A 12,854-nucleotide genomic window follows, 5' to 3' on the forward strand; every position below is an offset into this window, starting at 1 on the left:
CCTGCTGTTGAGGCAACGCCGCTTGGGTCAAAACGTTCGCTCGAAGTTTCTGTGGGACCCTTGCGTCCGAGACTGGCCGAGCGGCTCTGCTACAGATCGTGTGAATCAGTAGTGAAAGCTCGATGAATATCTGGATCTTAATCTTGCTCTCCTGAGGTCAGGTCGCGTGTCATTGACCTGCGGAATCTGTTTCTGAGAGGCTGAAATGACTCCGCAAGCATTCTGACCCCTGTCGCCGTCGTCATAAGCACATCTCCGCATCTTCAAAGGCCGCGGTGACTGTATGGGGTGCTCGGAGACCCCAGAAAACGCGCATGGGCGTGTCAGTACTACCCCAGATTCCCCATAGTTAGGTTCGCGTCGTTCCGCGCGGTGCTGTCGTCCAGTTGGGTAAACGTCTTTTCAAAGCAGACCATCTTGAGGGAAAAACTGCCGGGGAAAGTGGAGGTCGCGGCGGGAATTTCTGAAGAGGTCGAGACAGGCAAGCGCTAGCAGCTACACTAACCCAGATCAGCGTCGGAAGGAAAGAGTCGCCGATAAAGCGGGTCGCACTACTGATTTACAGTAATGTCCACCGCCGACTTGGTTTCCTTCCGATATTCTGCTATAACACCGAACAACGTCACTATCTCTTATGATCACTCATCAACCCAGTTTCACTGCAGCTGGAAAAGGTGGGGTCCCCACAAACCCCCCTCCTTCATCGTCTGGGGAAACTACGGCGACGGTGACGGCGACTATAAGTTTAAAGTTTCCTTCGAGGCTGCACAGCGGAAGCGGAATGAGCCTTTTGACACCTGGCTTCTATAAACAAGGGTCCATTGCATGTCCCGCATACCTGGGAGGTTCGGTTCAGGCATGTCATACGGTTTGTGTATTCTGATATTCTCTTCGCGGAATCGAGAACTTTTGACCAGAGGCAGTGCGAATACACGGAAGGTCTACCTGTTGTACGCTTTATATGATCAAACTATCTTGACAAGGTTGCGCTAATCTACGAAAACGTATTTGCTGTATCCTCCCCGATACAAACCTACGTTCGATCTTGTCTTATGATGCTATAGTATCGCCACCCCTACTACGAGATTATCGACATTGTGAAAGTCCATATCCCTACCGGCTCCCTAGTTCACCGTTCATACATGATAAACACTTGGATTTTCCAGACGTTCCCACCAATTTCTACTTCTGGTCTCTCTCGGCTTATTCAACGCTTGGAAAACATCCTCATCAAACCTCGGCCGGTAGCTCCCTAAGACTGACGTTCACGACGTCGGTCGATTGCGAGCAATGCGCATACATATCTACCAATAATCTACGCATAGGCGATGTGTGCTTCGTAAATTTGTACGTGTACTGGACAATTAAGCTCATCTTGAGACGCCGAACACGACTGTGAGCACCAACGAGAGCATCCATGACGTCGTTCATCCAACACTTGTCGTCAATATGCTCGCCAAAGACATAGGCGCGGGCTAGAAATTGGAAGGCAAAATTGATGTTGGGGTGAGTACCTCGGACAAGAGAATAGACGGTACGAATTATGCCGTCTTTGAGCCACCATGTGTACTCTTTGATGACTTCGAGGGAGAACTGTGCGCCACTAAAATTGACGTACCATCCGAAATTGCGTACAAAATATGTGCGAGGGTCTTCTTTCGCGTTCAAAGTAAAGTAGGCGGTGTTGGTCGCGAGAATGTGTTCGTGGTTAGATACAAATGCTCGAGCGTTATTGTTTACGATTAAGTTGAAAAAACGACCAGCAGTGCTAGGTGATATTAGTGGATGACTCCTGATGACTGTAATAGGGATCTTACGCTAATAATGCCTGAGGCCGTAGTATAGGCGAAGGCTGTATTGTAGCAGGAGGTACTGTACTCGATTGAACTCGATTGGATACTATTTGTGGGTTTACAAATTCAGTATACGTCTCAAGTGCAATTCATACAAGGGCACTTACATGCAGGTATATTAGTCCTTGGGGAATGGGTTACCTGTTCTTGAGCCTCCGCAGCAACCTGCCGAGCCAGACTGTGGATCTTTCGCTCGAATTCTGCCTCCTTTTGCTCCCGCGCTGGTTGCGCCATGTTCTTACTACGATCCCTGTTTTGTGACTTGAGAGTATCATGGAACCGTGGTTCTCGCGTGGCATCTGAACTCTTCTGCTCCTGGGTTCGCGGCTCGACTGAAGATGGTGTCGTATTGCTAGGCTTTTCCAGAATTCCGTGAAGCAGTAGTGGTGGGCTGCCTTGTAGCTTCGGCTCTTGGGTTAGTGAATCAGTCGATGTCTCTGTCTGAGTGCCTTGGTCGCGAGTGGTAGGCTTGAGTGTTTGAGGGAGAGCCTGGAGGCTCTCAAGACGCGTAATCTCCGCGTGAGTAGCCTCAAGGTTGTCGTTTAGGAACTCGCGCTCAGCAATAAGCTTTCGTTCCCGCTGCTTGAAGCGCTGTTCTTGATCTTCAATCTGTCTAACAAAACGCTTGCGGAGCGCCTCTATCCCCTCTTCGAACTTGGGGCTGAGCATCTGAGCATTTTTATCTCTACTGATAACCTCGAGTTTACTGGGCAGGTGCGACTCAGTTGGAGCTGCTTGTATAGTGGGCTGTTTCAGAATTTCTTGCTCAGATAATGCTGGTCGATCATCAAGTTTCGGTATCTGCGTCGGCGACTTGGCTGATGCTTGTGGTCTGCAGCTCTGCACTCTGGAGGGAGTCTTATGGTCATCAAGGAGCTGCTTAGCAGGTACCGATGGCGGCTGCAGGTGCGATTGAGGTTGAGACGATGACACGTTGCCGTCATCATCCTCAGATACTACTGTATCCTCGAGACCTGGATTTTGAGCGATGTTCTCAGTCGTCGGCACCACCTCGTCTTTCTCCAGGGCTTCGCTTGCTGTCATTTCCACACTTTCTTGGGATACCTGAACCTCAGGAGTTGGCTGGAACCCGTTGCTTAGCTCTTCTTTGGAAACTGCGACATCTTGAACTCCTTCTCTTCCAAAGGACCATCCGTTTTTGGAAACTCGCTCCTCAGCACGGGTATTACAAGAGACACTGCTGGAGTTGAGTCTGAATTGCGTGGTCGTCGGTAGTCGCTCAGACTCATTGACAACACACCCTGGTTGCAAAAGCTCGCCATGCAAGAAATCATCCTTACCTTGCTCGGCTGCAACTACATCGTTCGTTTGCTCTGTGGTTCGGCTGGATTCCGCGGGTTCTTCGGACGAGTCGACAACGACATCCGCTTCACAAAGCGCCTTGTCTCCGTTCTCCTTCCCACTCGATACTGGAGAAGAATCGAGTGGGTCGACGGTTATATCCTTGTTGTCCTCTCGCTTTTCAATCATACTGCTCTGAGACCTTTTCTCCCTGTTACCAGAGTTGATGTTCTCATTCGCATTCGCGTTAGCTTTATTTTTGTTCTTCTTCTTGTTTCCAGCCATCTTGAATGATTGCTATCGGTTTGTTTCTGGAGCAATTATCGTTCGCTGATGTTGGTTGAAACTCGTTATACCGTGAACGAAAGTGCAGTGGTGAGGTTCGAGGAACTAGTCAGAGAAAAGAAGAGTATATATAAACTAGGGGAACAACAGGAGAACGGCCAAGTTAGTCGGCGCAAGCGCATATACGTCCAGGTGGCAACCACTGGAGCCTCTAGCGCACTCCCAGTTGCGACTGCAATCGAAGTGAAGAGTGAATATGGGTAAGGATAGAGTGAGCCAGAGTGAATGACTTTCTTGATTGCTGTAACGATTATAGAATATCTAGGCTGTGGCACGAAGTCATTCCCAAGTGAAGCAACAGCTGTTCATTTGCGGGTTTCCATGCTTCAGCATTAGCCATTCGTGTATCAACCCCAAGGACGGTCCTCATATCTCGATCTCATTTTCTACAACGCATTTAGTACGTCCATAATAATTTGCTAGGCAGACGATCGAAATCTGGCTTTCAACACTCATCATATGCATCATTAACTCCGGATACCTAGGCACGAATGACGACTTGGTATCTTGGTACGCATTGAGAGAGTTCTGAATGATCACTATGGCATTGACAGCATTTATTCAACAGAACGATTGAATATGCTTGTCATCAGGGGTTACGAACTTGACAACAAGCCACATAAACGATGTTATCACGGGAACGGAAAATTGTTCTTTGTGTTGATTGCTATTCGATATAAAAGCCAGCAAAGTCCGTATGATGCAAGCAACGAGCGGAAACTGTTCCAATCACTGCATAATCACATGCCTCAATGACAATTTCAACCTATAAAATCTGCAAAGAAAGCCTCTACGACTGCCAGAAATCACCAGACAACCACCTGTTGAGCATCTCGAGCGAAGCCTCGGGCTGGTCGTAGGGGACCATGTGGCCACCAGCATGAAGCCTCATGAAGGTGAAGTTCCCGCTGGACTTGACCTGACCAACAGTCTTGCCGTCACCGTCGATCTTGAAGTCCTCCATCTGAGCCTTCTTGTAGTCCTTGGCACCAGGCCACTCAAGCGCCTCAGTCCAGGCCTTGTTGCCGAGCCAGTTGCAGATGTAGTCGGCATCACCAGCGTAGATCAGGACGGGGATCTTCTCAAGGATACCGGGAACGACGCGGTGGAAAGGCTTCATCCAGTCACCCTGGAGAAGGAAGTTACGGTTGATGTCGAAGTTGCAAGACTCGTAGTTGGAGACCTCAGCGCCGACGGCCTTCATGACCTCCTTCTTGTTAAGGTAGCCCTGTATCCAGTCAAGCTCATCGTAGCAAAGAGAGTTGCTGCCACAAGGCTTGCGAACATCGTAGACGTTCTGGCCAGTGCGTTGGTAAGGACCGATCATAGCGTTGTTGCAGTAGATGGATGCAGGCACGCAAGACCAGACAGACTCGGAGTTGTAGCAGTTCTCAATGAGGCTGGCGCAACGAGGGTAGGCGTTGTCCATAGACTGGCACTGAGACTCATCAAGAACGGCGGGCCAGCCACCCTCACCGCAGGCCATGGGACGGTAGTACTCGTACTGAGTAAGGCCATCGGTCAGACCGTTACCGATGAGGACGGACTGGAGGTTGATGTTGCGGTTCTTGTGGGACAGAATCTCAGAGGCAAAGACGGGGATGTAGTGTCCGGCGTATGACTCTCCGGAGATGTGGAAGCTCTGGTGAGAGTACTCAGGGAACTGCTTGAAGAAGAGGGTAAGCAGGGCGTAGATGTCCTTGCCAGCAGCGACAGTGTTGCTAACTGAGCCGCTCGAGTATGAGTATCCGACGTTGACGGGCTGGTCGAGGAAGATGACGGAAGCATTGGCGTTCCAAGAGTAGGGGTTGTGCTTGACCTTCTGGTCCTTTGTGATGGAAGCCGGGCCGAGCTCCATGAACAGGCCGGTCAGCGAAGAGCAACCGGGTCCGCCATTGAGCCAGAGCACAACGGGGTCGTTCTTGGGGTCGTTTCGCGACTCGAAGAACCCTGCGAAGTGTTAGATACAGGGGTGTGTGTGATAGCCATGCGGGTACTCACAGTAGAAGAGGTGCTTGTCCTCGTCGTCGTCGTCGAGGTAACCAGAGTACTGCTTGACCTTGTCGACGCCGAGCACGCTGGGGTCGACCTTCTTGGCCCTCAAGCTGTACTGCTCGAGCTGGCCGTCAATCTCGCGCTGCTTCTCGCCGTTCTCGTTCTCGACCCAGACGCTCTGGATGTCGGCGCCCTTGATGATGTGGTCCCATTCACTGTCCTGCTTGCGCGTGTGAGGCTTGGGCTGGGAGAAGAAAGCAGCCTTCTCAAAGCTCTCGGGGAACATCATGGCGACCTCGTCCCAAACGGCGCGAGCCTCGCCAGTGAGCGACTTGAGGCTCTCCTCGAGGTTTTGGAGCGGCTTGCTCCATGACGACGTCGACTCCTTGAGCTCGCTGAAGGAGTCAGGGAACTTGAGGATCTGCTGCTGCTGAGGCGCAACAGCGGCGGATGCGGCTCCAACGAGGAGCGCCGATGCGGCGACCTTCATGATGGCGGTGCTAAGCTTCCGGAGCTATAGCGGTAGATGAGTGAAGACAAGATGAGCACCTCTACAAATGAATGAAGAAGCACGCGGTGATGGATGGGCAAGAGGAGGGATGGATGGAGGAGGAGAGATGGGATGGGTCTAGTTAAGTCAAGCTATGGGTAGCTCTTGTGGAGGAGGCGCGGCTTGTCCAGGCAACGGAGCATGACGCATCCCAACAGCTTATCAGAGTGGCTGGCCCGTCCGAGCTCCAGCATCACATGGGCTTAGCGTTTCACGATAGCGGTGATCGGCGCGTGTGGCAGGACACGCGCCGGCCGTGGACAGCTATCATAGACATCATGACGCTTGCAGCTTCATTCCCGCCGTCTGGACATGGAGGCCGTGGCGAGTTCCTGCTGCCGAGCTGTCTGCGCACCTCGGGAAGCTAGAGCTGGACCTGCATGGTCCAAATCCGGCCTAGCGCCCTTCCACTCATAGTGACTGCACCTAGGCATGTCATCGCGCAGACCCCACCAAAATGTCGTGCAACTTTTATGACTTGCGCCCAACATCTACAGTTCAACCACGATTATACCCATACCAACACCCGTAATCACTCAAGATGCCTGTCGGAATCAACCAGCCGTCCAACCAGATCAAGCTCACCAATGTCTCGCTGGTGCGCATGAAGAAGGGTGCGCAAACCTCGCCAGAACCTCATGTCCTGCGCAAACTAACATCCCACAGGCAAGAAGCGCTTCGAAATCGCATGCTACAAGAACAAAGTCCTCGAGTGGCGCAACAAGATTGAGAAGGATCTGTCCAACGTGCTGCAAATCGAGAACGTCTTCCTCAACGTATCAAAGGGCCAAGTCGCACCAAAAGCCGATCTCGAAAAGGCCTTCCCGAAGAAATCACTCGAAGATATCATCACCGACATACTGGATCATGGCGAGCTGCAAGTAGGCGAGAAGGAGCGCAACGCTGAGTTGGAGAGAACCAAGAATGAGGTCATCGATATCGTGGCGGGGAAACTTGTGGATCCTAAAACAAAGCGTGTCTATACCACGGGCATGATCGAGAAGGCTCTGGACCAATTAAGCTCGGCAGCGGCGACGCAACAAGGGGACAAGAGTGAGAATAAGGAGGATGGTGAGGACAAGGGCAAAGCCAAAGAACTGCCCAAGTGGTCCGGCATCGTCACAAACAAGTCGGCCAAGTCGCAGGCACTGTTCGCTATGAAGGCCCTTATAGCCCACCAGCCGATACCCGTCGCCCGTATGCAGATGAAGTTGCGCGTTACCTGTCCGACATCCGTTCTGAAGCAAGCCATAAAGACCGCCCCCAAGGCGCAAGCAGGCACCGAGGAGAAGGGAACTACCGGCACTGTCAAGGATGCGATACTGGGATTCATGGAGAACATTGAGAGCCAAGAGACAATAGGCGCTGAATGGGAGGCAGTCGGTCTCGTCGAGCCTGGAGCCTTCAAGGGATTAAACGAGCTCATCGAGGGCCAGACAAAGGGAAGAGGCAATGTCGAAGTTCTCGAGATGGCTGTCGGTGCCGACGACTGAGTGGTGACACGTCTTACAAGCACGCATCGCGCAGGACACTCACCCTCGCGTGCGGCAGCATTAGGACGGAAGCTACCTTTCGCAGGACAAATCCCTGTGTCTCTTGAGGATGAAGCACTTGCATTCATGGACGGCAAGGAACAAGACGAGCATGGTCTTTGCGAACATGTCTTCAACCCCACAAAAGACCGCTTCTGGACCAGTTCCACCATGCTTGCCCTGGCGGAGCTTTATACTGCCCCCTGCCATAGCGTCGGTGCCCTGGAGAAATGCGGACTCATAGCTAGACGTTACTCTAGAACGTATTCTGCTAGACGTATACAGTGAAGCGAGCGCGTAATCAGCTGCCTATATGTCCATGCACAACAATCCGGCCCTGTTCACAACTCTATGCATAGCCGTCAGCCTCACATGAAGCACCACGACTTCTCCCTTTATTCGTTCTGGCGTATTACCACTTTAAATCCTCCACCAATGCAGTGCTACCTGCAACGGTTCCGATGCATCAGCACAGAGCCACTCGTTGCGGGACAGCTGTTTCCGACCTGCATAGCCTCGCATATTCGTGCATGTAAGTAACGTGGGGTAGTCAAGATTGAGATTTGGGCAACAAAGCTTCGGGGCTGAGGGTTTGGGAGATTTTGTGTAGCAGTGGGGAGCGATAGTAGTCACGGATCGGTATTTGTAATGATCAGACAGGATGGCTTCGTGAACGCGCAAAAGAGTTTCATTTCATGGCAGTAGTATACACATGTATGCTGATCGAAAGTTGTGAAAAGGGTCGTTGAGTCGTGCTTTCTCGTTGCTTGCGTCTGTTTTCGTCGTATGCTTCGTGATCATGAGTCCTGAGTCATTATCGCTACCGTGTGAATGCCGTACCTAACCCATGCTGTGAATCAAGAAAGTCGCCAAAAAGGAATGTCCACAGAACAAACATCCAAAAGACAGAGAGCAAAAAGAAAAGCTTGTAACACCAGATTGTCGTCAAAGCCGTGCCGGCCCATCTCAGACACACATTCAGCTCGCCGGACGCATCCTTATAACGACATTCTCAGTCACTACCTCAATCCCACCACCGACGATTAGGCACACGCCCATTGTCGCTCAATATCCCAAGCACGTCAGCACTACTCGTCTGCACCCCCCACACCCGCTCAATCGGATCCGCAATCGCCATCCAATCTAGACCTCTGACATCGTACATATCCAGTACTACGCGAACTAGCCACGGCGAGTACATCGGACAACTGGTGTCTTGGTAGAGAAACGGGGAAGTTGGTTCAGCGACAACATCATCCTCACGACTGGTCTGCTGTGCGAACGATAGGGGGTGAGGACGTGGACGACGACGTCGCGACGAGTGCGATGGTGGTGGTGGGTTTGAGAAAAATTCTGTCTCGCTCCCAGCCGAGCTTGGAGAACTTGTCGCTGAAGAAGCGGCACTAGATGCATCGGAGAGAATGGATTCATCGCTCATCTTGGTGTTCAGGGGGAGTAGCATTTGAATGGAGCGCATTGCTCCCTGTGCCGCAGCTTTAATGGCATCGTAGCTTGAAAGTGTGATGAGCGAGCCAGTGGACTTTGACAGCGGCGATTCCTCCGTAGGAGAACTACTGATACGCAATGATGGTGAGTCGAATGATTGTGATCGTATGCGCACTCTTGGCGAAGGAGTACGTGGTAGTGCTATGAGTGGTGCCATGACGGGGCAGTGACTGCGGCCGGATGAAAGAAATCCAGACGAAAGGAGAAAACGCAACGAAGAGGCCTTCCACCGGCCTAACGAGTGTCGGTACCATCAGTAAGGGTTATATCCACAGTAGTCACCTCAGACATGCGGCCGTTTCGCTAGCCCTGCATATCGAATATGCAACCATGCCACGAATTCGGCACCATACGAGGAAGTCACATGCCTTCCGAGTTCCCTCCTTTGAGAAAGGCGTAAACTGCGGGGAATACGGGAGCACCGACGAACAGGAGACAATGATACTGCAGATGCCGATGATCGGGAGAGGTCGATCTGTTGCAGGATGCGTGGGACAGCGCACTCCACACTTGGCGCTTGATCTATCAACCAGATAGGTCACAAAGGACCGACATAATTAGTTAAATATGTGTGAACCTCAGGAGAACATTTTGCGCGCGACAGGCGCCACCGATCGCAGCTTCGATCCACGTTCGTTGTTGTTGTGCATGCTTGTGGGATCAAACGGAACCAACCTAGACACCTTTAGCGGACCGAGCCGATAGCTCTGCTTACCAAAATCAAGAAGCGGTAGTCAGGAAACATAGTGCGCACCGAGGTACTAACAAGCGTGGTGGTGGTGTGACGTGGTGGGCGAAGTATGGCCGCATATGCGACGTTAGTCCTTCATCACCAATTACTAGGCCTATCTAGGCACCATACAGCCATTCCCCCGAGATGGCCAACACGGCCCATCGACTGTCGAAAGCGAGCACACGTCATGTTGGAACAAGTCGAAATTTGAATGTGTGATTTTGGTACAGGCTGTATTCGGCCAACCCTAACCGTGCCGCACCACCTCACTCCATATCGTGCATTGCCGCATGAAGTGTAAGCGTGAAAGCCAATGAAAGCCGTTTGATAAACACCGTAAGTGCACCACCCATTTCGTAAAGGCATGTTCCAGCCCCAGCTGCCCAGCGCAAGCGAAAACCTTTAACCCTTCTTCTTGGAGACACCGACGGTTCGGCCGCGGCGACCGGTGGTCTTTGAGTGCTGACCGCGGACACGGAGGCCCCAGTAGTGACGGAGACCACGGTGAGCGCGGATCTTCTTCAAGCGCTCGAGATCGTCACGGAGCTTGGAGGCGACACCGTTGGCGAGGACCTGGCTGTTCTTGCCATCGACGATATCACGCTGCCTGTTGAGGAACCAGGAAGGAATCTTGTCTGTGGGGTGTCAGTGTGGGACCTTTGCTACGGAAACTGCCATTGCGTACACTGGAGAGGGTTCTGGATGATGGTAACGATACGCTCAAGCTCTTCGGAGGTGAGGTCACCAGCGCGCTTGGTCAGATCGACATCGGCCTTCTTGCAGACCAAGTTGGAGTATCGGCGACCGACACCAGTGATCTTGGTCAAGGCGTACATGACCTTCTGCTTTCCATCGACGTTTGTGTTCAACAAACGGATGATGTATTGGAAGCTGGTAAAGTCAGCACTGCTCTGGTCATACAATTGTGCCTCCGATTCTGTATCGCCCCTATGCGTAGATCTCCGCAGTCGAAAGCCGTCCGCTACCTCGATTGGCCACTTCAGTCCGAACAGCATGTCGAAATCCTCTCTTCGTGTTTGGTTCCCATAATCTTCTTACAACACTTGTTGCATCCATTCATCGTTCTATCCTCTCTATCCTCGGATTGCTGCTGGACTGGAAGGGCGAATCGCGATGTTGTGCGGCTTGAATCGGACCAGGCGTATCGAAGCGAAGGCAGTGGACCGGACAGGAATCTTCAGGCTGTAGTCTGTACGTACTTGGACTTCTCTCCGGAGACGAGCGCTGTAACATTGTCAGCATGTCTCTACTTGGAGTGTCTCGACATCGATCATTGCGACCCCACTCCGCGCGCTGGGGGAGGCGCACTCGGCGCGAATAATGCCAGGGTCGCAACAAGTGATGCAAGTCGACAGTATCCGGGTATACTCACACATGATGGCGGCTTGTCGTACGTCGTCGATGTGGTGTTGTCGATGCTCTGGAAGTCAAAACGGCGGGATCTGAAATGCTGAAATTCGCTTAAGCAAGTGGTGGGAGCGGCACTAGTGCTGACGCTAACCATATCCGTCGCTCCACCCGTCGCAACTCCCCTCTTTGTATTCACCCAGTCTCTGCGACTCTGCGCAATCGTTTCGACTCGCAGTTAAACTCCTTGCACATGACGTCCTGCTTCACCGCTCATGTCGCCATAGCTCTGCAGACAGGATGCTGTGGCTATGAGCCTGTGGCTGTGCACTAGTATCACAGGGTGTCTAGCGATGCATCTCTTCACCCGCTCGACCCCAAGTTGTTGCCTGTGATTCAACCGGTACGTCATTTGTTCTTTCCCAGTTCATCTTATGTAGTCCTTGTTGTCACGATGCCATGATTCCAGCCACATCTCTGTCAGCCTCCACAGGTTCGTGAGGGCGCGAAACTTCTCTAGGACAGCTGCGCCACAATTTTGGCCTCAACAGTTCTCCTCACGTCCAAGTCATTTGCTAGAATTCATGATGCCTAAAATCAGGCGCAAACTATCAGTCGGTGTAGCTGCCTTATATCCACATATAGGCCTGGTTGTTAAAGGTTCTTATCACCCGTGGACAGAACGAGTACTTGATAGCGCCGCCACAACCTATCCCTACCAATCACTCTTCCTCCACACAGCCTGAGGACATACCCGTTCCTAAAAGAATCTTTCTGTCTGCTGTTTATTTACTCTTTTCTCTGACCGGACCATCTCATGCATCAAGCGAAGCATTGTCTGGGGCAATACAGTCGCGGAACTCGATTCATTGCTTAGCAACGGCCGACAACCGGGAAACGTTCGTTAGAGATGGACTCTCAGGCTCCCTCAGTCATCCCAGGTGGATTTTCCAACAGCCTTGGATTTACAGCGGCTCCCCTTCATACGGACGAGCTCGCCAGACATGACACTGCATCGTCTACCGGAAGTGCAAATCGATTGTCTGAAGGCTATTGGGCACTGAACCTTAGCGGCAATTGTTCGAGCTGTCACCACCACCACAATTCTGTGCAGGTGCGTGTTCGTGTATCAGGCGACTCTACTGAGGTCGGTGACGTCCGCTGCGATAAGTGTAAGAAGTTGTGGTTAGCCTTCGGGAAAGGCAATAGCAGGCGATTATCTCTTCTTTCTACGAAGAGCCTAGATCGGGAGTCGCTCGAAGCTGAGACCGAATTCCACAGCACCCTAGTCAATATCATCAAGGCCACCAACCCTATTGCCGCATTGCATCCCACTCTTACGGCCATCCCAGAAGTCGCATCAGTCAGTCCATCACGGGAGACATCCGTGCGGTCGACTGCCCGTAGTCATATCCAACGGCACTCAGCAGCCGTGGGCAGCGAATCCAAGCCAGACTCTTCCGGATTTAGTGGTGCGGTCCGAGCACAAAGCCTCAGCAAGAAGTATACGAACATTGGCAAACTTGTGGTATCCAAGGGCCGGAAGAGCTTTCTTCGTCTCAAAAGGAAGGTTGCAGCAAATTTCCGCACGTCACAAGTCAGTACCGACAAGCTATTGCTCCCAAGCGAGGATCATCCCACTCGAGGCGACCATAGCCAGGTTCAGGTGC

General features: G+C 52.0%; 4 protein-coding genes across 4 annotated transcripts; 1 reads left to right on the forward strand and 3 right to left on the reverse strand.

Moving 5' to 3' along the window:
* Positions 1–1,230: 1,230 nt before the first annotated feature.
* On the reverse strand, positions 1,231–3,440 carry J4E82_001000 (uncharacterized protein; the record flags this gene model as incomplete). Its single annotated transcript, XM_051727318.1, has 2 exons — positions 1,231–1,593; positions 1,995–3,440. 2 exons carry the CDS (start codon positions 3,438–3,440, stop codon positions 1,231–1,233), a joined length of 1,809 nt encoding a protein of 602 aa, XP_051593125.1.
* Positions 3,441–4,290: 850 nt separating this feature from the next.
* On the reverse strand, positions 4,291–5,985 carry J4E82_001001 (uncharacterized protein; the record flags this gene model as incomplete). Its single annotated transcript, XM_051727319.1, has 2 exons — positions 4,291–5,450; positions 5,502–5,985. 2 exons carry the CDS (start codon positions 5,983–5,985, stop codon positions 4,291–4,293), a joined length of 1,644 nt encoding a protein of 547 aa, XP_051593126.1.
* A 601-nt stretch (positions 5,986–6,586) lies between these two features.
* J4E82_001002 (uncharacterized protein) lies at positions 6,587–7,538 on the forward strand (the record flags this gene model as incomplete). The annotated part of the gene is made up of 2 exons (XM_051727320.1): positions 6,587–6,659; positions 6,712–7,538. The coding sequence occupies 2 exons, from the start codon at positions 6,587–6,589 to the stop codon at positions 7,536–7,538; spliced, it is 900 nt and encodes a 299-aa protein (XP_051593127.1).
* A 2,680-nt stretch (positions 7,539–10,218) lies between these two features.
* On the reverse strand, positions 10,219–10,832 carry RPS18 (ribosomal 40S subunit protein S18B; the record flags this gene model as incomplete). The annotated part of the gene is made up of 2 exons (XM_051727321.1): positions 10,219–10,451; positions 10,502–10,832. The coding sequence occupies 2 exons, from the start codon at positions 10,830–10,832 to the stop codon at positions 10,219–10,221; spliced, it is 564 nt and encodes a 187-aa protein (XP_051593128.1).
* Between the last annotated feature and the right edge of the window lie 2,022 nt (positions 10,833–12,854).

The sequence above is a fragment of the Alternaria postmessia genome (assembly GCF_024291825.1).
Source record: "Alternaria postmessia strain BMP 2775 chromosome Unknown scaffold_3, whole genome shotgun sequence".
Classification (NCBI taxonomy): Eukaryota; Fungi; Ascomycota; class Dothideomycetes; order Pleosporales; family Pleosporaceae; genus Alternaria; species Alternaria postmessia.